At 37.0% G+C, this 27,231-nt stretch overlaps 1 protein-coding gene across 2 annotated transcripts in view; it reads right to left on the bottom strand.

Moving 5' to 3' along the window:
• The window catches only part of LOC145776625 (guanine nucleotide-binding protein G(i) subunit alpha-like), a 30,730-nt gene extending 8,132 nt beyond the window's left edge, over positions 1-22,598 (bottom strand). Inside the window, exons 1-7 of one of the 2 annotated variants that reach the window (XM_082587854.1) lie at positions 22,377-22,598; positions 11,022-11,064; positions 9,836-9,977; positions 8,954-9,111; positions 7,429-7,557; positions 5,184-5,312; positions 3,939-4,068 (exon numbers count right to left, since the gene is read on the bottom strand). In XM_082587854.1, the coding sequence (XP_082443980.1) occupies positions 3,939-4,068; positions 5,184-5,312; positions 7,429-7,557; positions 8,954-9,111; positions 9,836-9,977; positions 11,022-11,064; positions 22,377-22,494 (849 nt within the window). In that variant the 5' untranslated portion in view covers positions 22,495-22,598. The remainder of the gene's footprint in view (positions 1-3,938; positions 4,069-5,183; positions 5,313-7,428; positions 7,558-8,953; positions 9,112-9,835; positions 9,978-11,021; positions 11,065-22,376) is intronic. The other variant, XM_082587855.1, reaches the window with a different exon arrangement.
• Positions 22,599-27,231: the final 4,633 nt, after the last annotated feature.

The following is a 27,231-nucleotide window of genomic DNA, read 5'->3' as shown; positions in this document are numbered from 1 at the left end:
AGCCTTGACTGAAGCTAAAATGCTTGCAAGTTTTGATGGATTACATGGCTTCAGTTTTGGAAACTGTTTATGTTGTCCATTTATAACAGCAATGCCAAATTGGATAGAGGTACCTATACAAGTATTGGAAATTCAACTTAAAATACGCCTTACATCAGATAGGCAAAAACAGTACAATTAGATCAGTGTGAGAAACTAGATTTAACCTCCTGAGAGCTAAAATAACATCAAACTAGACATTTTTACGTTGATTCAACGTCTCTAGAAGTTCGGTAGTTGATCAAATGTAAGAAAACAAATCATTTTGATAAGCTGTAATTTGGCCGGGGAGTTTGTTACTATATTCGACAGCAACCATAAAAATACGAGCAAGTCTTTCGTGACGCTTGGTTGAACACGATTAAAATGATTGCGGCACGTCGCTTAAATAAAGGAGAAAGCGCCTTGACAATGCTGAAGAAGTTGGTTTGATGAAAATTTTTGCTTTAATTCAGTTGCAGTACCAACTTCAATCCACTAGTGATAACGAACCTCATTAGTGAGGTAATTGGTCAAAGCTAATCGGTAGGTAAAAGGGGGTGTACGATTGGACACCATCTGAAACAATCTTCCTATCACCTTGGTAGATGCCTTAAACTGCCAAGAATCATGGGGGTCAGGTGAAAAATCAAGAGAAGTTAAGTAATTGCATTGCTCTATGTGGTCCTTTTATGAATCAGAGGGCATTAAAGTTAAAATTTTAGCTCGCTCTTGCTGAGTCATATTCTAAATGCTACTTTACACCGTGAACTCTATCTGCTGCTACCACGACCTTTCTAATGGTAACTGTCTTGAAAACTTCTCTACCTATCATGACATTATCGTTAGCAGCGACATGTTATATCTTGAACGCATTCAGTTTCGTAAAATTATTCTCAGGTCATAAGTAAAAAGTTTACCATACTGTACCAATATAACCCTTTTTAACTCAATGTTAAACACGTGATTTAACTCTAACAAAAGCCACTTAAAAAAAAACAAATTTCTGATAATTTCATGCGCTGGGCAAGTTCATAAAGTACGAGATAAAAATCTTAGCAACATAAACATCTATTTCTGATCAAGTGATCATGCTAATTAATAATTAAACAATAAATACTATTAACACTACAAAAAGTGCTCATTGCCACGCAAACAGGTCCAGCAAAGCGAATTCTATCAAGTTTACATTAGTTGCTAGCCACCTGAAAACCTTTATATAGCTCTGTCACCTTAATTGAGATCATCAGAAGGTTCTTATTCAAACAAAATCCGAAAAGAAATTCAAATATTCGGTGTTGTTTTATTTGCTTGGCTTTGATGACTTGCTTGTAGTAATAAGCTGCGCCCTTTTGGGGCAAATTTTTAATTTCAATTGGGGGGATATCTAAATATCTGTGTATGCCTGAAAAATGAAGGCATGCAAAAAAAATTTTTTTTTCGTCAATGTTTAGACCCTGCTGTCGGCCCCGGAACATTTGCAGGTTACCGGAATTTTGAAATCTTCATAAAATCTTAATCTTTTGTGCTAGGTAGGGCATGTTGGTATTCATTTCTATTGTTTTTGGATAATTAATCCATTTATTAAGTTTACAGACAAATTTAGACATGTTTTAAAATTTTAATTTTTGCAACAATGACGAATTTTCTTGCATTTTATGTAAATTTTTGTGGTTTCTGAAGGTTATGATAGTAGCAAGTTGGATTTACTGGTTCTGGTACATTCTGAAGCAATATAAATAGACTCATTAGTTAAACATTTCAACAGAAACAATGGCTAAGGAAGTCCAGGTGAAAAAATAGTATTATTATTCTTATTTATGTAACAATTTACATCACAGGCATGTAAGTAATCTAAGTACCGTATGCTGTTTCTCACCCATTAACTTGATTCCAATTATACCTTCCAGAAAACTACGAAACATACCTACCTGACTCATTCTTTTGAATGTATTGTAATAGCTGTGTAAAAATGTCATAACGATCTTCAATAAAGGATAGTCCTTTAGAAATAGAAAAGTATGAGTCACTGAAAACATCTGAACTTCCGCTTCGTTTGAATGTACTCAGACATTTTCTCTATCTCCGCACATTTCAATTTATGAATTCCACAACATCTAGTCAACTGCACAATCAACTCTACGAAGACATCACCAATATATATTCATCTGCATCTATAGCAGCCACAAATTGCAAGAAGACCATCATAGACCAAGTAAAAGAGCTTGAAACCAAAAGAAAGACTGTGAACAAAAACAAGAATAACCAGCAGATTCTTAGGTTCAATAAGTTAGAGTTAACCAACGCGAGTGACACAGTGGGCCAATTTTTTTCTTGATTAAACTTTCTGGAAGATTTCCACTAGTGGTCGCCTTGCCCAGCTTATGCAGGTGCTTTGCATCATTTGAGAGATTCTGCTAACTTGAACCGAAATTTCAGGATATTTTGGTATATATGTCATTTAGTGGTTCAAATAGTAGGGGCTCCATTTCTCATACATTTTTGGCAAGCATTTTTCCGATTGGGCCATTAAAACTGTTTGGCCCTGAAGTTGATCCATCAATGTGTTCAAAAAGTTTGCGAAGTGATCTCGCAGTGGTGAAGTAAGCGAACTACATGCTGACAAGGTCTTCCTATACTTCTTTCGATATGGGCCATTGAACCATCCTTCCAGCTAGTATTAGAGTTTGTACCATCTCCTCAAATAACACATATGTTAGATATGTTAATTTTCATTGAGGTAAGATGATCCACGACACCTTCAGCAACACATTTTCCTGTAGAATACAAATTTTAAAGTTAAGACTTCCTAAAAAAAATTTATTGAACTTAAGAATTTACTGGTTATTCTTGTTTTTGTTCACAGTCTTTCTTTTGGTTTCAAGCTCTTTTATTTGGTCTATGATGGTCTTCTTGCAGTTTGTGGCTGCTATAGATGCAGGTGAATATATGTTGATGATGTCTTCATAGAGTTAATTGTGCAGTTGACTAGATGTTGTGGAATTCATAAATTGAAATGTACGGAGATAGAGAAAATGTCTGAGTACATTCAAATGAAGCGGAAGTTCGGATGTTTTCAGTGACTCATACTTTTCTATTTCTAAAGGATCATCCTTTATTGAAGATCGTTATGCCATTCTTACACTCAGCTATTACAATACACTCAAAAGAATGAGTCAGGTAGGTATATTTCGTAGTATCCTGGAAGGTAAAATCGGAATCAGTTAATGGGTGGAGAAACAGCATACATACTTACATGTCTGTGATGTAATTTGTTACATAAATAAGAATTATAATACTATTTTTTCATCTGGACTTCCTTAGCCATTGTTTTTGTTAAAATGTTTAACTAATGAGTCTATTTATATTGCTTCAGAATGTACCAGAACCAGTAAATCCAACTTGCTACTATCATAACCTTCAGAAACCACAAAAATTTACATAAAATGCAAGAAAATTCGTCATTGTTGCAAAAATTAAAATTTTAAAACATGTCTAAATTTGTCTGTAAACTTAATAAATGGATTAATTATCCAAAAACAATAGAAATGAATACCAACATGCTATACCTAGCACAAAAGATTAAGATTTTATGAAGATTTCAAAATTCCGGTAACCTGCAAATGTTCCGGGGCCGACAGCAGGGTCTAAACATTGACGAAAAAAAAATTTTTTTTGCATGCCTTCATTTTTCAGGCATACACAGATATTTAGATATCCCCCCAATTGAAATTAAAAATTTGCCCCAAAAGGGCGCAGCTTATTGTAGTAAACATCTATATAAACGTTTTATTTGAATTCTGTTTAGATTCTATTTGAATAAAAACCCTCTGATGATCCCAACGTGAAACGGATCGTAAAAGTTTTTACGTGCCTGGCAACTATATATATTCAATAGGATTTATAAACAAGATTGTTACCATTTCCTCATCTTCAGCCAAAACAAGGTCGTAAGCAGACAACGCTACACAGAAGATGATAGCTGTCACTCCCTCGAAGCAATGGATCCATTTCTTTCGTTCTGAACGCTGGCCACCAACGTCAAACATCCTAGATGGCAATGAATTCGGTTATTCGCTTTCTAGCCGTGAATTAACGCAAAAAGAACGCAAACGCATAGGTTTCTCTTTTGTAACATTAATAAATTGTTACCAAACAAACATAAATTTTAAAGAAAACTCAATCGCCAGTGTAGAAGTGACAATCAACAAACAAAGTTCAAGTTAGTGGCTTTGAACACTTTCTCTTCATGAAGTTAGAAGTTTGTTTCAAGGCTACCGGACATTTGTTTGAACCAACAGTGGGCGCTTTGTATCGGAACTACCAACTTGCGTCACAAGCAGCTGATTCAATGCACGTTTCATGTAGTCGTAGTTTCAAAACAGAATTACCAATCAAAAACTACCCTTGTCCTTGACCAGTAACCTGGTTTCGATTCTCGCTTCAATTAATTCATGAAAAAGAGTGTTTCACAGACTTTAACCCTATCAGTAGTTAAGGAACACAGTCCTGCACGTTCAAAAAGCCCACTGTGACGTAAAACATGCTCACTGACAACAGAGTGCAGTACCACCCCAACTAACAAAATCCGTCAGTTTTACATTGATTTAACGTCTGCAGACGTTAATCAATGTAAAACTGACGGATTTTGCTCTATGGAACAGAAGATCAAGATGCCACAAATTGTTATTTCTATAGCACATATTGTAGATTTAGTAGAAGGTCATCGCCCAGACAGCAAAATACTTTATTTTTACAGTGATTCAACTATAGCAGACGTTGAACCAATGTAAATACAACGGTTTTTGCTGCCTGGGAAAGATGAAATATTCAAACAATTGCAAAAATAAAAGAACGTTGTGTAATCTTCGCCTGGCATTAGAAAACTGGCGCAATTCGATCAGGTGATAATTCAACTTAAATAACCTTCGGGAAAGTAAAACTATCCACAAACATCTCTTGGCATTGCCGAATTATGGTGGCTGTGATAATAGGCCGATATATAAGTAAAATATGATTGGTTCATCTTCCGTTGGTCTTAAAATAATGCCAAATGCAACTGAATTTGTCCATGGGATGCCACAAAAAATGTCTTAAGCAAGAAAGACGATAAACCGCTGCAAAGAGCGTCTGTCATCGTAATTTATGATGCTGTGGTAACTCACTTGAACATAAGCCCCTTGAAATCAAAGTGTACCTCAACGATGCCTGTGGTTTTCACTCTGGTCCGTAGGACATCTTGTTGGGTGGGCACATACCTCGGCTCAGTCAGCCGAGCTAATGAATCCAGGTAACTACAATAAGATCATGCAGCACATGAACAACATGCGACAGTGAGGCCTCGAGCCAGCAAATCAGCACTTTACTTTCAATTAACGTCTGCACACGTTGAATCAATGTAAAGAAAGGACTGAATTGTTGGCAGGGTTATTCTGGACAGACCCAGTGTCGATTGCGGCCAAACAGAAACACAAAACAGTAACTGGCTGATGAAAGCATGCGAACCTAGACAACAAAATCAGTCACTTTTACATTGATTCAACGCCTGTAGACGTTGAATCAATGTAAAAGACAGATTTTGCTGCCCGCAAACAAGTTATGAGCACAATAATACTGTTCAGACACAATATTTATTTATTGATAAAATCCGTGTAGAAAAATATAAAAAAATTAACGGTGTGAAAAATGCGAAGGTTTGTGAAAACAGAAAGAGATGTTTTTCACAATGATTCAACGTCTGGAGACCAATTATTCAATGGTTCAACGTAAAATGACGGATTTTCCTGTCTGGGAAACAATCAGACCCCTTCGCATCAATGACGTGGTTCAGGGACTTGGACGGCGACACAACAATCGGCTTCGCTACTCATGACTAGAAAAACAAATGACTCCTCTTCTATTATTAGAAATAAACAGAGGAAACATGACCCAGCGGATCTGACTAATCAGCTAGAACTTCCCAGTTTTTGTACAAAAATTGAAGAAATATGATGTTGGAAAGACGCGAATTTAGAAAACTAACTGGGTCAAAACATTGAATGTTTTTGGAAAATTTATCTCGCTGCAACACAAGTAGTGCGTAGACAGCCGGTGACGTGCGAATTAAACGTAGCTGTTGCATATGTTTGTCTCATACGTCAACAGATGTTAAATCAATGTGAAAAGGCCTGGTTTGCTGACTGGACTTGTATTTGAAACCATCACGCCATAAATTATTATCTGTGAATGATGCATGGGGGTTTAAAGTGAATTTTAAACAAGGCGCATAAATTATTCAAAGGGGTTGATCAATTAGCACTTTCAGCGCATTGAAAACATGGCTGGAGTGGGTTTCCAAGCAGCAAGTGTGTTCATTTTTAACATTGTCAAAAATTAAATCAGTCCAAAAAAAGACAGATTTAAATTGACAGGGTTGCCATCAAATCGCCTCTCGATTGATCTGAATGACAAACCAAGCAATGAGCATTGCACAATTCCTTCGCTAATGTTAATCAAATCATCTCTTTCGAATTAGTTTTTGACTAAAACTGAAGATAGCTTCGCCAATACAATTAAGCCAAATTTATTCAGAAACCACTTATGCAAACTAAAACCGACAGTCTTGTCACAGCGCGCTTTGATTATCGAAATATTGCACACAAAACCGCACATAAACAATAACATCTGTTGTGAGCGACAAATCAGTGGTAAACTGCAAACAAGCAAGGTGGTACTTGCTACCTCGCCACTGTATTACATAACAGCAAAATCAGTCATTTTTACATTGATTCAACGTCTGCGGACGTTGACGTTGAATCTATGCAAAAATGACAAATTTTGCCTTCTAGGGCAACCTTCAATTATCAAAACGCCGGCTGTGGCAACAAAATAATCGTTCTAGAAATTACCGCTAATTGCATCATGTCTAAAAATAGAAGATGTAGGTAGGAGCCAGATTGTCATAAAATGTTGTCAGTGGCACTTCTACGTTTCGCCAATATAAAGTGAATGACTCCATTAAGGGAAGTACATCAGGAAACTACGCCTGCTGTGTAGCCTCAAGTGGTAAAAAAACAAAAACACGACCCTTGTAAAACATCCTTATGGCGTACCATCGAACTTTAAAATATCATCAACACTCAACAGTCGAAAACTTCCAACTAGACTAAGTTGTTCATGAAACACAAGCGAGCGTTATTTTTTGTTCACTGAACGTTCACAATTTCTTAAGATAACATCATTCAAACAAGCAAGTACGGACAACAGATGGCAAAGATCTTTTAGCACAATAGTTCAATGGCATAGTGCACAGCATGAACACAAGGACAGTACAATTGACAAAACACCGAAGATTTTCCATAAACTGGTGCAACCGACAAGACATCACACGAATGGAAATGCAATATACAGGCTTGGGCAAACGGTTCTCACTTAAAATGCAAGTCTTTGTGCTCAAACTGGGTCTCAACAATACCAGTGGTCTTGACACGAGAGCGGAGAACATCTTGCTCCGTTGGAACGTAATCAGATGATACAAGACGGTTTAGATCGTCAAGATAGCTGGAGGTGAAATCATGTACAGTTTGATTAATGCAGCGACAGGTCAACCAATCGTCAAGGGACACATCGACAAATTTAAAAAGCTTTGAAAACTCTGTTGACACTGACATGGTCGAAACGGTGTCAGGAAGGCAGATGGTGTTAGTTCAGAAATGAACGAAATCAGAACTTAAGCAATTGTACCGCATAATCACACAGTGCCAATGCGTGGCATGTCTAACCGAGACTGCTTGATAGATCATCAGTTCTAACTCAGTTTGTTACATCATCGCCCTTTGGTAATGTGTTGTGTGGCGTATCTAGATTTGACATCAAGAAAAATTGAAAAAAAAAAAACTTTAATCAAGTGCTTTTGTGTAGTATGAAGCCTTCATAAATAATTTAGGAAAATATGCTAATTAGCAGTATTTTGCAACGTTTTGCTAAAACAAGGTTCGGTTCGCCGTAAGTCCAGATGTTCTCAACGATAAATCGGTATGTGCTGGCAACAAGTTGTTTCTTTATCACTCTAGGAACGAAAGTATTGCTTTTTCCTGGGTCTTAGTTAAATTCTTGATCAGGCTTTCAATGATTGTTTGGTCAAATTAATTTGCAGTTAAATTGCTCAGAAATGTAACTGACAGGTAGTATTCCTAAGAAAAACCGCATTAGCGTGAAAAATATCAAATGTTACATCTGCATATATGTTTAAAAAAAACTTGAGAATAATTGTTTCAACTCCGTTTCTATAACCAGTACAGCAGCTAAAACTACGTGTCAGACCCAGTTACTTGAAAAGAAGCAACTGGCCGTATCATCGATACAAACGCCGTGATACAGGCCAATCTTTGAAAAAAATATACATACTCAAAAATGGAACCCAGGCAAAAACGGAGTATACGGTTGAATTGGCCTTATGGCAGAGCAAAATGAAATATATCACAGATCATCAGAACTTTGAATTAACTGCGAGCCTGATTTCATAACAAGGTGACGCAAATGGCGGGAACAACAAAAAAGCAATGGCCAATAAGAATCGACGTTTGTGCACACTAAAGAACAGCGGGAAATATTCAAAAAGCACACAAAAATTTAATGTATTTTGAGATACGTAAGCATTGTCTGCAAACAAAGGTTCACAATTGCGATCAAATGAAATACAGTAGTTAGATTGTATTTGCATTCAACTAAGCAAGAACTTTATTTTTATCTCCCCCCAGCCATCGCTTTAATTGTTTGCGTTGATGTAATTTTAAAAATGCTCACGAGGCTCGAAAATAACAGTTCTATTTACTCAAAAGCATCGCTGCAACAGACTGAAGACAAGCTACGTTGAAAGTGCAGAGTGAGGCATAGTAAGTGGAGATGTTTTGTCGGATATAAGATATTGAAACGAAATAGCAACTCCGACACTTACTATTGAGCAGAGTCGTTGAGTTGAAATTCTCTCGCTCGACCGAAGCACACTTGCACCCCTTTGTCATCCCATAGTCTCTTCATGCAGTCTCCCAGCTCCTGAGTCATCTCTCCGTCTTCCAAAGAGCCAACAAGGGAAAAAAGTTGTCTGGCATCATCCTGCCATAAAAGTGATAATGATGATGTGATGACCAAACTCGTGGCAACTCAACAAAACTAAATTGTCTCAGCCTCACTAATAACTGCAATTGGCCCATGTGTAAGGGCCTGCTAAATAGGTCAATGAATTTCTAGCTGCTATAAATTGGGCTATTTTACAAACTTGAAGCAGTAGAAGTTATTGTACACTACAAATTTACCAATACCATTGCAAGCTTGCGTTTTTAGCAATGTTGAATATTGAACCAATGCAACGAGACGCCCGGTGTAAGTTTGAAAATCAACCCACCTGGCAAAAGTTGCCATTTATACACCGTAAAAACGTCTGCTGAAACGACGTTGAAAATAAAAGCAACGTATTATCAAACTAGCGTACTTTTAGCAAACGAAGCAATTAGAAAAAGAATTGGAGTGCAAGATAGATGGTCAAACAATTTAGCAACACAAAAATGAAATTTGCGGGACATATTTTGACAGATTGGACTGATGGTGGAAGGAAAGAGGTGCAGGGGAAGAGACGAACTTTGGGAGATGATGCAATACAGTGGGCTGACTTGTGAAGCATCGGAGAAGAACAACGCGTGGAAGCAATTGACAGCCAACCTTCGTCTCGGAGACATCACATGATGATGATGGTTATCAACTACTTTATTCTCTACCATAAACTCCCGTAAGGATTACTACAGTATGCAAAGGGGCATTGTAATGTTTAAAAATCACTTACACCACGTTTGCTTTCCCCAAAGTCTATTTTGAGATAACCCATGGCTTTGACAATGGTGATGAGAGACTGCATGGTATTGCTGTACACCACAGCTTTGTACTGTAAACATTCTTCTTCAGAGTAACCATCTTCGTGAATAATTCTGCGAAACAAAGTTCATTTAGACGAGGACTAGATAAAAACACATTTTAACAACAAGAAATCGTTTAGATTAGCCTTAGTTCGTTGAAGACATGGCAGCAACCTCCTAATGCGGCCAGCGAAATGATCACTCCAAATGATCGACACTCAGTGCTAGCACCACTTTTATCTAAGAAACGATATAACGCCTGGTGATTGGTGAACTGTTCTACAAAAAAGTTTAGAATTGACCAATCAAAAGGCAGGAGTTTTTCCAGGAAGAAATTTTTCTCCAGGAAATACTCAGTCATCCACATTTAGAAACCAAGAAAGAAGAGAAATTTCTAATTTAATTAATTAAAAAAATACAGTTTATGAAAACAAGAGAAGTAAAAGGCTAGATTAGGTCAGATGACTTCCGCAACCCAGGATTTATAAATTGGCTTGTTATAAACGCAGATAATCAAAGTCCAACCTCTTTTGAAGGGTGTTTATTTTTTACCTCACGATCGTACCTCATAAATATGATCATTAATCGTTTAACTAGTTTCATTCAGTTGGCTGAGTGTAATAACGCTATGCACACATATTTACAATAAAAACACTATACTTGTACTTAGCTTACACGCATAGACGTTACAGCGTTTAGTGCACTGTGCAAGCCTGTAAGTCTAAGTTACATTAAGGTGAAATAAAATTCTCGACTCCCACAATAAACATTAAACAAGAGCATGGTAACAACCGTGCAAATGAAACAGCCTTCCCAGCCGACAGAAGCCGTTGTCTTTGCATCATTTCAACGTCGCTAATGACTCAAGGAAAGTTCGAAGCACCAAAATACAAAACGTAATATCAAAACACAGACTAGAATGGTAGTCTGTTTTTTTTTCAAAGTAGTCTGTTTTTTTTTCAAAATTTTTCCAAACGTGGTAGTCTGTTTTTTTTTTCAAAATAAGCTAACTAGGTGCTTACGGTAATACGGTCAACACAACGCATACAGTACGTGTGGAAACGTTAAATTAACGAGATTCGGACAAAAATTATGCAGTGCTTGTCAAGTACTCACTTCATCTGCTTCACTATAGTGCTCTTTCCCGATTCTCCAGCCCCTGCAAAAAGAAAAAAAATAAGCCCAATAGAAAAAATGTACTGCACTACCAATCTACCATGGAGTATCACACAATGATTCAATATTGATTGAAGGAAAAAGCAATGACAACTAAAAAAAAATGTAATAATTAGTTTGTCAATGAAAGCTTAGTTCACAAAGACCATACGGATGTTTAATTCAGTTATGATTACTTTCTTATTCTGTTGCAAAAAGATATCTAAGTCCGCTGGGAAGTTCAACACGGAAAAAACTCAAAAGCAAAATTAAACAAACAAAGCGCAAGACGAAAAGTCCTGCAATAAACCTGCGGTACACAGCACACCACCTAAAATCGCTAAAGGTTTCTTTAGTAATTGGACTGGTACCACTGAAGTTGAGTTGCTTATATTTCATCTCTTTCTACAAAGTAAAATGTCCATTTCATGCCTTCTATCCATACTATCACGCTGTATTTGAGGATTCCTGCGTTCACAAGCAAAAGTCTTCACTCTTCAGCACAGCATTGAGAAATACAATCTTTCGCCGAAGACGCAAAACGGTTATTAATATTGCATCACTGTGTTCCTTCAGCTCAGTCAGAACAGTTAGAAACAGCAAACACAACAAAACACGAAAGGCTACATTATAGTAAAACGATCCTGCAACATTTATAGAATCAATCGATCCAATTGAATCTCTTCCAAGTATGATAGCGTTTCCTACAACTGACAGAGGAACAAACACATTACCATGTCAACACAATCACTCCTAACAAAATTGACGTAAAAACCAGCGATATCATCCACCGCATTTGTCTATTTCCATTATATTTTTCAACAAACGTTAATTTGTTAAGTATTTGCTTCGGCGTCAGTGTCAAATGACCAATTATGACATCATTAAAAATGGCAGGTTCAGAGTGTTAATGAACTATCCAAGCTGAAGAACCATGTTGTTGCGTTGACATTGCTAAACCAATGGAATGAGCGTATGTTTAGATTGAAGAGGCGTGTGAGGTAGAAGACTGTCTACCGTGTTATTTATGTTATTTTCATCTGATCAAAAACGTCAATAGACGATCTGGAGGGCATTTCACTGATGCTTAGTTGTTTGAAAGCAAACAACCGCCAAAAAACATTGAATCGATGTGAAAATTAACTGATATCAGCCTGAGTAGGGTCTCTGTTTTAAAATTGTATGAAGAACTTTAACACAAAAACACATCTCAAACAGGCGTTAAAGCGGAACGACGAATGACTCACAAACAGTACCAATACCCCATATAAAATCAGTTCCTTGAGTTAGACAGTTAAAAAGTTGGTTTCACTATAAATTCGCATCGATGAGTTACTTCCTGTAGAAAATTTGACCAACAAAATGTTGTGCTGAGTCACGCAGCAATAATCATTGAAAAATTTCAACCACATATTTAATATAGAACATGGTGCTTTAGGCTTGACATGACGGATCATTTCATGGTTATGAGTGGAAATAGTAGTGTGCATCCTACTGATGACGAGTGGCGACTAATCCGTAGAGAAAACTTTAGATTTTAGATAATTCACACTGGCTTCAGCGCACCTCTGCAGAAAGAAGCTTTCATAGTTACTTATCTAAAGTCACCTTAACTATGACAAGTTGAACCTGGGATGAGTTTTCAAGTAATAAACGTCAACCAGACCAATCTCATTAAAAATAAAAGTATGATTTAGTGAGAGATTAGCCGCATGGCGTTTCTTGTACGTTGAGCCATGAGCATGAAAATATAAAACGAATACAGTCACAACTAGAAGCGTCAAGTAAACCATGGAGAAATCGCTGTTACGTCACAGCACCACGGAATTCTCTCGGACCCAGCTGGATGTGAAAGTCATCGGAACTCCAAGTACATTGCTCGGAAGAGCTAAGCATTGGCAGCAATTGATTAAACTACAAAGCATCATTTTTCAATAAAATTTACTTTTCAAATGTAAACAAGGTAAGAATTTGCTCAAGACGGGTTTCTATGCCTTAGAATCTAAAGGGCTTCAAAGTGAGTGTCTTCTTTCGAATTATGATTATGACGGAAATGGTCGCCATTTGTCGGAATGGCCCGTTTCGGTGAGTCCGATCCCTTAACGGGGAATTTTTTCAATTTTCTTTTTAAAATTATTGGGTACCGTAGCCTAATTATCATTGCCGTGTTAGGGTTAGGGGTTAGGAGTTAGGGGTTAGAGATTAGGAACTCACCGAATTGGACTCACCGAATAGTAGCAGACCCCCATTTGTATACACACTACACACACATAACACATTATTCACAATAGCTCTTTATGACTAAGTCACCATTTGTATACACACTACAGTCTACACACACTCACACACATTATCGCTACCACTGTCACTTAATTCACAATAGATCTTTGGGATTAAGTCACCATTTGGATGCATATGAATGGTGACCTGACAGATGGCCAATGACGCCCAAAGTGCCAATCAAACGTGACTTTAAATTTTATCACCAACTACAACAAATGCTTGAAGCATCGATGAAATCACTCGATAACAACGAGCTGTAAGATTTACGTTGGTCAAGTATATTGTAAAGTCAATAAAACGTCCCTTTTATATCATTACAACCACAAGCAGATGATTTAAGAAAAAAAACGTTTTTGTTAGAATGGGAGTTAACTTTTATAGCTTTTACACAAATAACAAAAAAACTATAAAAGATTGCGGCCAAAACACCTAAATGAAAATGAAGATTCGAAGGCATGTATACAAAAAACAAAACAAAAACGGAATATCATTTTTTAAACTGTAGTGGCACCAAACAACTAGAGGCGCCAAGTGCTCTGTGACTAAGTCAATAATGAGATGGGATTGGCATTAATGAAATACAGTAAAACCTTTAACAAAAAATGTTGAAATAATGGTACAAGAGACACGTTTACGTGGGAATGTCAAATCTACGATACAGGATTACAGGTTTCATCATCCCTTCCCGATCAATATCTGGTGCACAACATGCCCAAAACCGTTGCAGCAAAAGTGCAATGTCACCTTGAGAATTCCGCTTTACCGTCCTTGTACAAAACTTCTGTTTAGATAGCACTTGGAGAACAAGGACTTTCAAAACTGATTAAAACAAAAGCTTGACAGTGACATCAAGAAAATTATATTGATTTTCAAACAAGTTTGCAGATTCAAAATGGTTATTTTGGTACATGCACAGAGAGCAAAATCTGTCGTTTTTACATCGATTCAACGTCTGCTGCAGACGTTGAATCAATGTTTTTGCAAGATAATACTGGGAGATTGTAGATAACTAATCTAGCTGATTAAAAAAAATCATAAAAGCATTGCGGATAAAAAATGAGCCATTTCAAATATATAATTTATATTCGAAAAATATCACAAACATTGACAGAAGCAAAAATTAAGACTATCGCGTTGTTTCACTGCTAATCCAGCTAGCTAAATCGATTCTTTTTGCATTGATACAAAGTCAGCAGACGTTGTTAAAATGAAAGCGAAAAATATCGTTTTTTTCTGGTCGAGATATTGTGTAACTCGGGACTTCTCAAAAAAATTTTATAATGCGATGCAACTTCAAAAAATAATTTTCTACGCGACCCCTTGGTATGGACATGTCCGCTAAGAATGAGCTTAGCTGGAGATGATCTATCTGCTAGCAGCTAGCTGATCGAAATTAATTTTTAGATGACTCCTACCGTCCTACGCCTTCAGGACTACGGTCTTTCGCACTCTCTCATTGGATGCACAGTTGCACACTGTACGTTTTTGTTTTATGTACGTTTCGCATCCAAACAAAAATAAAAATGAATATTAGCTGTGTCTGAACGAACTGACCCATGTGAAAATAAATTCGTTTGCATTACAAGACAAGACATGTAACCGAGTAGTTCATATCAATCATTGTTGTGGGTTTGACACCTGTCAGAAGATACTTCATTTTCTTGACAATGTAATTCGGAAACAGATTGTGGGGATTGTTATCCTCATTCCTCAGGCGGATGAAGCCTATTAGGAAGCTCACATTGTTTTGGACAACTCATTGGTTGGTTTGAAGCTCTATCCCTAGACTGAGAAAGCCTCTGATTGCTTATTCATGGCAGTAGTTTTGCATACTTGTAGAGGCTTTTGACGCAGGGCCGGTTACGGAGATAGACAGAGTGAAGTTTCCGATTGTTGAAGTGTTACTGCCGCGGAATTAGTCCATCCACTGGTTATGGCAGTTTCGCATACTTGTAGAGACTTTGAACCACTGACGCAGGCCCGATCACAGAGAAAGTGGGAGGAAAATAGATGAATCAAAAAAAATTCAACCCAATCCATGATCAAAGGCGGCACAAAGGAGTTGTTCCCAATTGACTTTGCAACTCCCAAATACTTTTCCGCTATTCATTCACAAACCTTCAACCAACAGTGATACAAGTTACAAACTAACTATTTCCAAAAATACAAACACTGCATAGTCTGTTTGCCCAGTGGGAATTTGACGCAAATCGGCAATTGAAGGCAGCAAAATGGTGCTATTCTGATTTCATATCTATACCTTGCAACGTAACTTTTATGTTAAAGATGTTTACAAAAAAATAAAACTGCCTCAGCTACTACTCTAGATTCTATTTTTCCGTCTCCCTATCGCCCTTTTCTAGTTAGCAAACCTAGTGTAAGGATTTAGTTAACATCAGAAGACGTTGAATTAACAAAACGAAATTGGTTTTATGCCTTGGTTTGTGAGAGAAACCATTAATTATGCATGGCTGAAAGTTTTTTTCACGCTGTGGTCTCAATGTAAACATCACTAAAAGGTTCCAGCTGAAAAGATTAATATTTTGGAGCATGCCACATCTTCCTGTCAAAGATCATGAAAACCAACAGAGGCCCAAACTCAACAGAGCGAACTTGCAATATTGATAAAAAGTGTTTGTGCAACTATTATAAGATTGGACCGACCTAATGGGTTGGATGCACCAACGTCCAACGACGGCCGATTCGGCTAGCCGCCAATTCAAAAACCAGTTTGGATAAAGTTTATCTGTGGATCAGTAATCTACAACTCTAACCAGCAGATTATGGTTGGCGAATACAAAAAATACTCCGGGAAATTAGCTGCTTTAGTAATACATTGTCTAAATGACAATCTGTAAATGATCCAATGCTGGTGCACTCCTAACGTACCGGTAGTGAATCAAAAAATAGTTTTGTTCACACACTTCAACAGATGCACAAGCTGAAATGACTTGATCTGCATAGGAATAGAAAGTTGATGTCGAAACATGTATGACCGCAACGCAGTGGAAATATCACAGTCAACTTCGGTAGCAAAGCCTGCGTTGGAAAGTAGACCAGTCGCAGTTGGATCACGTTTCAAACGCCAGTACCCAAAATTCCGAACTTTGTCAAAAATGTATAATACTAATGAATGAATATGCAATATTAACAACTGCATTTAAAAATAAAGCAGAAAAGTATCCTCAACAATAGTTAAAGATTTCCGCAATACAATCAAACAAAGTATTTACAAAACGATTTTACATTTTATAAAAACAGGTTGACATTCCTCAGCAAAATCAACCAAGTTGAAAATATATTCGTATTGGACTCGAATCTTTCGTACAAGCTATGGTAGCAGCAAGAAATTGGCGACTAAATCAATAAGAAGCGTTCGCTTGACATGTTTATTGATTCAACGTTGGCAAGATGTCGAAATATTGATATTGTTTAGCGATAGTTTAGTTGCAATGGCAAACGCCAATCAAGTTTTTCGTTAATGGAAAACATTGACTAAGTGTCATTTAAATGTACATCTCGTGGGAAACAATACTGAACCCGTAGCCTACGCAATACCAAAATATACCTTATTTATATATCCAAGATAACAACCCACAAAGATTGCACATTCAAGAATAACTTGTAGTTGTACACAATTGGTACAAAAATATTACCAAATCGACTCATCTCATGCGACACCTTGACATGTCCCACAGTTGTTGAGTGGTCAAAAATACAAAGCCGAAGAACAGGAAAGGGAAGCAGCTGGCATCAAAGCATCTTAAAATAACTTCTCTGGAAAACAGACACTCTGAAATTGCCCATGACAAATGTCCAATTTAGCAGCCAGTAGAAATTCGCTAGTTCAATTTATTCTTGCACGTTGTTTGGTATTAATTCTTTGAATACCACTAATGTGATTTAGAATTGATGTGAGGTCAAAAGTTGTAACTTTTGATGATAATAAACTGACAAGTAGTTCGCAGACAACGCATGGGTTGTCATTCTGCGTCATCCAAGAGGCAAAGTGACAGTGTAACAACTCTTTTAGTGATCTTCAAGATAGTGAAAACATCTTTCACAGTGTAGTTGTAGCAGACAGTAAAAAAAAACGAAAAAATGTGGTTGCACAAATACAATGCTTGAACGTGACTCAGCTCCCAAGAGATGCAGAAACTTACTTGGTTGCACAATTCAGCCAATGAATGCATCACTTCACTGTTTCAATTGAAGTGCCACATTTACGCTGTGCTGAAGGGAAATCTTAACCCAAAGCATCCGGTGTAAAATTGGTCAATTTTTTAAAGGAAGGCACGACACGCTAATAATACATGCAATGCTTCAGCTCATAACATAATCCAGCAAAGTTTCTGCAGTTACCCACAATTAACCACAAGTTGATTTTCCCTGCAGCTGCACGCGAAATCTTTCATCCAAAGGTAAAATAACCAAGATGTTTAACAGTTGAATAGTTACAAGTAACGAACCACAAACACATATAAGAATAAAGGTTGTGCGGGCACCACACAAAACCATTTGTTTCGCATGTGAATGTAACACATTCATATACATCAACCATCAACCAAAATTTTGCTGTGGCATTAGCCATGCACACTACGAAGAAAAAAGAGCACAATGCCAAATACTAAAACGCAAACATATATAAGCCACTCATAGTTCCTGGTTGCCCCACACATTTCACTACAATGCTGACATGTAAGAAGCACAACAGTAAAAGCTGCAAATAGCCGGAATGGCCCGTTTCGGCGAGTCCGATTCGGCGAGTCCGATTCGACTAGTCCGATTCGGCGAGTTCCCTATTCGGCGAGAGCCTTTTTCGGCGAGTGCCCTATTCGGCGAGTTTTTGAAATTTTTAAAAGGAAATTATCGGGTACCGTAGCCTAATTACAATTGCCGTTTTTACATCGTTTTAACGTCGCTAAACGTTGAAATCGTGCAGAAAGGAATAAAAATAAAATGTTTGAACTATTAAATTAAAATTCGTCATATCAGTTCAGTTAGTTTTATTTCTGACCATCATATCAAAAACAATACACGTCAACATAGCAAAGGTCGAGAAAAATGTAAAAGCGACAAAACGCGAAGTTAAAACGTGCTTGTGACCGAAGTAAGTTATTGAGTTGAAAGAAATTTGGCACGGTCGCAACACCTTCGGAAAAATTTAAGATATGAAGGGTAAATAAAACAAAGACAATGTTACAAAAAAAATCATGTTTATGTCTATAAGTTAGTACTTTTGAATAGTTAAAATGATTAGTTTGGATCAACAAATGTGTGACCTACAGCTTAGATTGAAAGGAAATTATCGGGTACCGTAGCCTAGTTATCCCGACCAGCAAAAATTTGTTCCAAGAACCCAGTTAGCCTAACAGTTCATTTTTACATTGCAGTAACAGAATAAAAAGGCTAACCAAATGTGTGGCCTATCGTTTTAACGTCGCTAAACGTTGAAATCGTGTAGAAAAGAAAACTTTGCTGACTAGGATACGTTGAAACTGAAAAACATTCACAGAAGCCCTACGATACGTTGCATTTTTAAGATAATGTATCCAGACGTTGAATCAATGTACAAATGAAATGTTATGCTAAATGGGTTCTTGGAACAATTCGAAAGGCTTCTGTGAATGTTTCTCAGCTTCAACGTATCCTAGTCAGCAAAGTTCTCTTTTCTACACGATTTCAACATTTAGCGACGTTAAAACGATGTAAAAACGGCAATTTTTGCTGGTCGGGATAACTGGGCTACGGCACCCGATAATTTCCTTTCAATCCAAGCTGTAGGCGGCCTACAGTAGGCCACACATTTGGTTAGCCTTTTTATTCTGTTACTACAATGTAAAAATGAACTGTTAGGCTAACTGGGTTCTTGGAACAAATCGAAAGGCTTCTGTGAATGTTTCTCAGTTTCAAAGTATCCTAGTCAGCAAAAGCTCCCTTTTCTACTCGATTTCAACGTTTAGCGACGTTAACACGATAGGCCACACATTTGGTTAGCCTTTTCATTCTGTTACTACAATGTAAAAATGAACTGTGTTCTTGGAACAAATTTTTGCTGGTCGGGATAACTAGGCTACGGTACCCGATAATTTCCTTTCAATCCAAGCTGTAGGCCACACATTTGTTGATCCAAACTAATCATTTTAACTATTCAAAAGTACTAACTTATAGACATAAACAAAATTTATTTTATTTTTTTTTGTAACATTTTCTTTATTTTATTTTCCCTTCATATCTTAAATTTTTCTGAAGGTGTTGCGACCGTGCCAAATTTCTTTCCATAGGCGCCGACTTTTCAAAAAACCTTGGGGGGCGAGAAAGGTGATGACGTCATAACCATAACGCTATTTTACTCAATTAAAATAGTCTTTGATTAAGCTTAGTGTCTTGTTTATATGAACAAATAGGTCCCAAACTGAATTTATTAGAAGCGCTGCTTGAAAGGATTAGTTTTACGCATGCAGTACGCCTAGTCGTAAAAATTTTGATATTGTTAGCTCATAATTGGAACTGTTGGAAAACAAGCCGATTCATTTCCTTTTCGTGCGAGTGAATAACAACGATCAAGACAGTGAAGTTATCGAAATAAAACGCAAAAAATCATGATCTCAAGCAGAGTGAAAACCCGCTATCAGTTTTATTAACCTCGTTTCGCTAATTACTTTCAAAGCGTTAACAACTGCGAAGTGTTTTCTCTTCTGTTTTTTATCGAAAGTCTTTATAGTCTTTTATTGAATACAGTAGGCTATACTCGAGCGTGGCCTAGACTCGAGTAAAGGTCGAGATGTTCGCAAGTGATTTTCACCTCAAAAAGACAAGTTCAACTAACACGGGACAAGCTGTTGTCTCCAGCTCGGCAATTTTCAAAATGAACGCACTAAAAATCATTGTCGATGTAGATTACGTAAGTGTGAAATCGCGTCGGCCTAAGTAAAACTTTTGAATACGTTTATTTGCAGTGATTCAAACTTAATTTTCAAATTCAATGATTTCTTGTCAATTCTAAACTTTATGCACTTGTTGAGCAATATGCAAAGCTCACGAGACAAAACAGAAAGAGGAGATCATTTTTTTATTTTTGCGTGTAGGATATAATCGTTATTATTTTCACGTAACATTCCATGATCGTTGAAGTCGATGTCAAACCTTAGCGGCCGCATAAAACAATGATGTCAGGTTAGCTAGGTGATAATAGCGGTAAGAGACGTCGTTAATGCAGGCAATATCTGCGACCAAGACCATTAAACACCTTTTCTTTTATCGGTTTTCGATTTAATTCTCACACATTGCGAAGAAAACAATGCGTTCTGTTGAATCATAATTGTCTCACAGCGGGAAGGCCTCGTTGAAAATAGCGCGTCTAATTTAGCTGGTTTACTTAATATTGCAGTGAATAGTTACGTGACTATTCCAGCAGTGCAAGTTACTCTACCATCTACTTTGAAACTTCCATACCGTATGAGAAAGCCATGCGATCAGCTGCTGTTTTGCGGGCAAGAGCAACGTAGGCTTTTCTTGCTTTCGGCATTCTTTAAGACCGTTTAAATTATCTAAATCTCTTTCACGAAGTGTTTTATCTTTGAAACACCACTTGTCATCACCATTTTTGTTGCCCTTCAACCATAAATTTACGGGGGGCGCCGCCCCCTGGAAGTCGGCGCGTATGTTTCTTTCAACTCAATAACTTACTTCGGTCACAAGCACGTTTCAACGTTCGTGTTTTGTCGCTTCTACCTTTTTCTACGCCTTTGCTATGTTGACGTGTATTGTTTTTCATATGATGGTCAGAAATAAAAACAACTGAACTGACATGACGAATTGTAATTTAATAGTTTAAACATTTAATTTTTATTCCTTTCTGCACGATTTCAACGTTTAGCGACGTTAAAACGATGTAAAAACGGCAATTGTAATTACGCTACGGTATCCGATAATTTCCTTTCACAAATTTCAAAAACTCGCCGAATAGGGCACTCGCCGAAAAAGGCTCTCGCCGAATAGGGAACTCGCCGAATCGGACTAGTCGAATCGGACTCGCCGAATCGGACTCGCCGAATAGTAGCAGACCCGCAAATAGCAGCATGACACTTTGCAGCCATAGCCATTTCCTGGAATAAAACCAGACAAAATCACCGATGAAGTGTTCACAGGCGCAGTCACGCCATCTTCACTTTTCACAACTTTGATTGACCAATGACCAAGTATGTAGGATAGGATGAGAATGCCTTCTAAAGCATAACCCTGTTAACCTGGAATTCTTACAACTAAGCATAACTACAAAAAATCTACCGACCCTGAGCTAGCCATTTAGGGTTGTTTCAGTTATAACTGCAGTGTCATGAACTTGCTACTTGGTATTACCCTTTCTTTGATTGAAGTCAGGTGTCCATAAATGGGGTTAACAAAGCATACCATGTCAATCAAGCGTAAATGCAGCCTATGAGCTTGAATCTACTATACAACCAATCATATCAAAACAAGAGTTGCAGACTGCCTTGATTTGTATTTCAGATGTTTTGAAATTTTCTGTTAAAAATGCCCCATGAAACGCCATTTTATTTTCTGGATGCACACGCAGGTTTTTATGCATTTTAGCCCGAGCAATGATCCATACTTTATGAGGGTATAACGCACAAAAATTAATGCCACCCCAAGTTTTAAATTAAACTTTGAAAAATTTAAAAATTCACAAACTGTAGCACTACAGGTAAGCAATTATAATGCAGCAAAGCACACTGGGTAGAGGTGAGCACTGAGCGGTGTTATTCAACAACCAGCTTAAGCCGGGAGTCAAACCAGGATTGCATGATTGGAAATGGAAAGCAAGCGCCTTATCCGCTATGCCATTTCAGCGGTTGATAGAAAAGAACAATAAAAATGTGAAAAGTAACAAGCACTTTCATGTATTGTATACAGTTTACTTTGTGACATAACATTAAATGTAAACAAACACTAAAAGAGATCTGTCATCACAATTGTAATTACTCACAGTTGGCAAAGCAGTAGAATTTGTATATAAGCAACCAAACTTACCCAGTAATAAAAGTTTCACTTCTCTAGACTGTTTGTCACCGTCCACTTTAAGATTTTTATCAATCTGTCGAGACCTTTCATTTGCTGCCTTGTCATCAGTGGACACAGCACAACCCATTTTAAATTTTACTTAATAAAAGATGGAAACTTATCATCAATTTAAAAAGCTTAAAATCTCATTATTATTCAAGCCAAAACTTTTTTAAAGCTATCCTTATTTTCAAACCTAGAAGATCAGTTTTGTCATTTAATGTAACACAAATAAAGGACTTTACATCAGGGTTGTTGGTATTTTACCCGACCCAAAAAAACCCGGGTGGGTTTTTTTAATAAAACCCACTTAAAAAAACCCAAAAAAAACCATAAAAAAACCCAGAGCATCATATTTGTCCAGTTTTTATTGGAAAATTAAAAAAATTTACAAAAATACTACAAGGCACTTACAACAAACTTTAAATTAGGACTTAAGGATGTGATTGTGAAGTAATTTCCAAGAATAAACTAAAAACGCAGTGGATATTGCACAGTACACAAAAATCAAGTAATGTCACTTTGTGTATACTACACTAAAACTCATTTATGCAAGAAGGCCTTATAGTTAAATTGGTGAAAGTACTACTCTACTGTAGTCTGTATATATGATGTGAAATGCAATTTAGGAGGCTATTTACCAATTACAGATTCTGGATTCTAACGCATGGCTGTTTCAGAGCATTTGCCTAATTGGCCACGCAATTGCTCATCCATTACTATATATAATATATACATAAATGATAAAAAATATTTAAACATGATGGCATAAATACTCCTTGCCTTCAAATCTAAACAAATGATGCAATAATGTGATTTCTACCAGTACCACAGTAGCATCAACTTGGTATAGAAATCAGTGGATGATGCAACATCCAACTTGATCTTGAAACTAATGGATGATGCAACATTCAAGCAACAACAGCCCTAGTGCATTATTTTATTGAGTTATGCAAGCATGTACTGTGAGTGAAAGGCACTTCACTCGTAAAAAGTAGTTTTGAGGTGAAATAAGCATGAATCTACCTTTTTTTGCATCTTTTTTAAAAAAACCCAAAAAAACCCGGGTTTTTTTAAAAAAACCCGGGCGGGTTGGGCTTTTTTAAAAAAACCCGAGTTTTTCTCAACCCTGCTTTACATTGGCTTAGAGCAGTGGTTCTCAACGGGGGCGGTACCGCCCCCGGGGGGGGGGCGTTTTGATTTTGTAGGGGGGGGGGGGCGGTATAATTTCCTAGGCTTAAGGGGGGCCTTTTGATTATTAGGGGGCATTCTGGTTTAAACCATTTACTGCCCAGCGTAACGATTTCGTCAAAGAGCTCGTATCTTTGTGGTAGCATTTCCTACCTCATACCTGGTGGAAAAGGGATTCAGCTGTGTTGTTTTGCTACCTACCAAACAGAAAAACCCATGACATATCCATAAGAGGTGATCTTTGAATGTTTCTCACTGGCTTGTGAACACCAGATGTGAAGAAACTGGCACTTTCTCACCAAGCCCAAGGTTCACACTGACTACCACTAGGCTTGTATTGTTTTCATGCCCGCAAATATATATTTGCTTTTCGTCAAATCAGGGATATCTAGAAAAGGGGATATGAAGGCTCGCAGCGATTGCCTTATTCTCGTGACACTACCAGGGCGGTAGTTTGTAGTGCTTTAAACATGTGGTTCTTTTTTAAATTGTGGAAAGTTTTGTAGTGCATCTGGTACAATGAGCTACAGTAAACAGTTAGCAAATGTCACGTAGAGCATATTTAAAGAATACTTGTTCACAAAGACAGTTAAAAAGTTACCAGTAAGCTGTTTTTTTTTTAACAAAGCCGTTGCAGTATGGGTAGATGTAAAGCAAGTATATGGGTAGACTTTGAATTAACAAGCAACCATGAGCATGCTGTGAATATCCAGGCCTGATGCTAATAGCGAAATGCAAGTTATCATAACAAGATTTATTAAACTACCATTAGTGCCAATTGTCATTTTACAATAAACACAGAGTATTTACGATAAACAAAAGCCATTCTATTGTCAGACGTAATAAAAGCCTTCGTATCCCCTTCTTAAGATATCCCTGCATCATATATAGTTACTAGTCTCTAAAATCGTTACAGCTTGTTTCACCCTAAAAGGGGCATCATCAAAAGGTCCTTTTTCTAATATAAATTTGAATAAGGACCTTCTGATGATCCCCCTTATTAGGGTAAAACAGGCTGTAAGGGTTTTAGAGACTGATAACCAGCCTATATTTGATGTAATTCATTCTGCTTGGCTTTTTGGTTGGCATTTAAGCACTTTGTAGTATTAATAGTATTTTTTTTTTTCGTTTTTCCGTAATTAATCATTTTTGTTGGGGGGGGGGGGGGCGGTAAAATTTTGCTGGTTTATGAAGGGGGCGTTGAGCCAAAAAAGGTTGAGAAACACTGGCTTAGAGCAAGGGTCTCAAACTCAAATTGCTCTAAGGGCCAGATGAATACTTGTGAATTAACTCGAGGGTTGCAAAGCCTTTTATATTGCAGAAAGTTAAGAATGTCTTCCTCGCCAGCTCCACCATTCTAAACTTTGTGGACACTGGACACGGACAGGTCCTACAGTCCATGAATTTTCGATCCACACTCTCCTTCCACAGGCGGGTCTGCTACTATTCGGTGAGTTCCTAACCTCTAATCCTAAAACGGCAATGATAATTAGGCTACGGTACCCGATAATTAAAAAAAAATCCCCCGTTAAGGGATCGGACTCACCGAAACAGGCCATTCCGCCACATGCACCTCAACTTCCCAGCCTGGACCCTGTGACTTAAGTTGATAGACCTTCCCCTCGGATGCATCACCACCCCATACTCCCCGTTGCCATGGGTTTTAGCAAAATTACTCCCTTATAAAATATTTTTGTAACGATTGTTAGGGCAAACATATGCCAATTTATAACTTCATTACTGATTACAATGTTCAAGCAACACAGCTCTACATGTTGTTTGGGGTACAAAAACTAATTTTGAGCAATTTTGAAGTGCTGAAACCAAACTACTGCCGATACATAAGGTTGTTGTTAAGATGTGATCACAGCTATAATTTTAGCTGGAAACTATACAATTAGCATCGTATTTAAAGCATAGCATACATACATGAAGCATCACAGTAAAAAAGTTTTGTGATTGTGCTCGGGAGGTAAAAAAAGTTTTAAAGAAGTTCACTGGAGAGCTTTTTGTGATTCGATGCCAAACATTTGCAAAGAGAATCCCCAAGTATATAATTACTAGTTTGCTGGCTTGCTGCTCCTTTTCTATCACTGAGAAGTTGTTAAATGACTTCTGAAACTACCAAGCTGGCAGGCATTATTTGGTCGCATTATTTATTTGCTTCCACAAGCCAACATTTCTTCACTCCTGTATGTATTTTTAACTTTTTTTCTCCACCTGCATTTGTATGTAAAACCTATTCTCTTCATTTGCATCCTTTTATCATAAACAAGGCAAAGTCTCTCATCTGCCGACAAGAAATATTGCTGATAAAAGTTTTACAAAAAGTTTGACCGTCAACCTACCCGAAGACTAACAGTGCATTCAAGTACAACTAAAAATATGTTTCAGCGTCTTGTTACGTTGTTCTTATCTGAGTGAGTGCAAAAACACAAAAACATGATATTAATTAACAAATTTTTAAAAACACAATTGTTTACCAGATTTTCTTATTTAGGCTGCCCGGCACAAGCATTTGGTTGCCTGGAAGAAGCTGTGATAGCACATACTTAATTGCCAAAAAAATAAAGCTCAGAGGCCTGCAAACACACTATTTCTATCTATGACCAAGACCATTGAACATCTTGTACTTATGATTTCATTCTTAGACATTGCATATATCTTCAACTTATTTGGTACCCTGGTAAGAATTCACAGTTCCAAGTGAAACTTCTTCAGTTGCTTTGATTGTTAACAACTAATGATCAACATTCAACACATGTTAGAAATTTGCATTGCTATTGTTTTGCAAACACAAATCTTTGTTTTGATTGCTATTTCTTTTATGTGTTATTGTTCAATTACTTGGACATTTATCTTGACAAATTCTGCCTCAAAAGTTACAATTGCTTTTTTGTCATTGTATTTGCTACTACTTCCGTTTCACCATTAAAAAAATCTAGTTCAATATATAAAACAATGAAAACTATTAATACTACAAAAAGTGCTCAATGCTAAGCTAAAAAGCAATATATAGTTATTACTATCTAAACCCTTGACAGCCTGTTTCACCTAAACTGATGATCATAAGGTTCTTATTCAAATAGATTATATTTGAATAAGAACCTTCTGATGATCTGTTTAGGTGAAACATGCTGTCAAGGGTTTAGGATAGTAATAACTACATTTGATTTAGTTCAATACATTTAGTTCAATTTATGTGTGCATTTGCAACAACTTTTTTCAAAGACCTCTAAAAATCGTATTTGTTAACTTAAACAGTCATATACAATACTTTTTTTATTGGAAAGATATTTTCATACTCTTTAGCATGTAAATTTGGTAATATTGTTGTGTAAATGGAAATTACAATAGCGTATTTTGTGATTGCAATTTTTATTCCAAAATGAGTCTGAACACCCCTGTCATTCTGTAGAAATAATTTTGGGCAATCTGCGTAATAAAACAATTCGTAAAAAATGCGTGGTAAGTAATGCAACAACTGCAACAACACGCAGACCCTGATAAAATTACTTCTCAATGACATATGCATGTTTATGCCACTTTATGTCACATAGTTAGCATAAAAAGATAAAACTTACACAAGTTGTGACAACATTATTGATAAATAAACTGTGAATTTTTTTCCTGT

The sequence above is a fragment of the Aplidium turbinatum genome, chromosome 9, assembly GCF_918807975.1.
Source record: "Aplidium turbinatum chromosome 9, kaAplTurb1.1, whole genome shotgun sequence".
NCBI lineage: Eukaryota > Metazoa > Chordata > Ascidiacea > Aplousobranchia > Polyclinidae > Aplidium > Aplidium turbinatum.
This window is presented reverse-complemented; position numbering and strand designations above follow the sequence as displayed.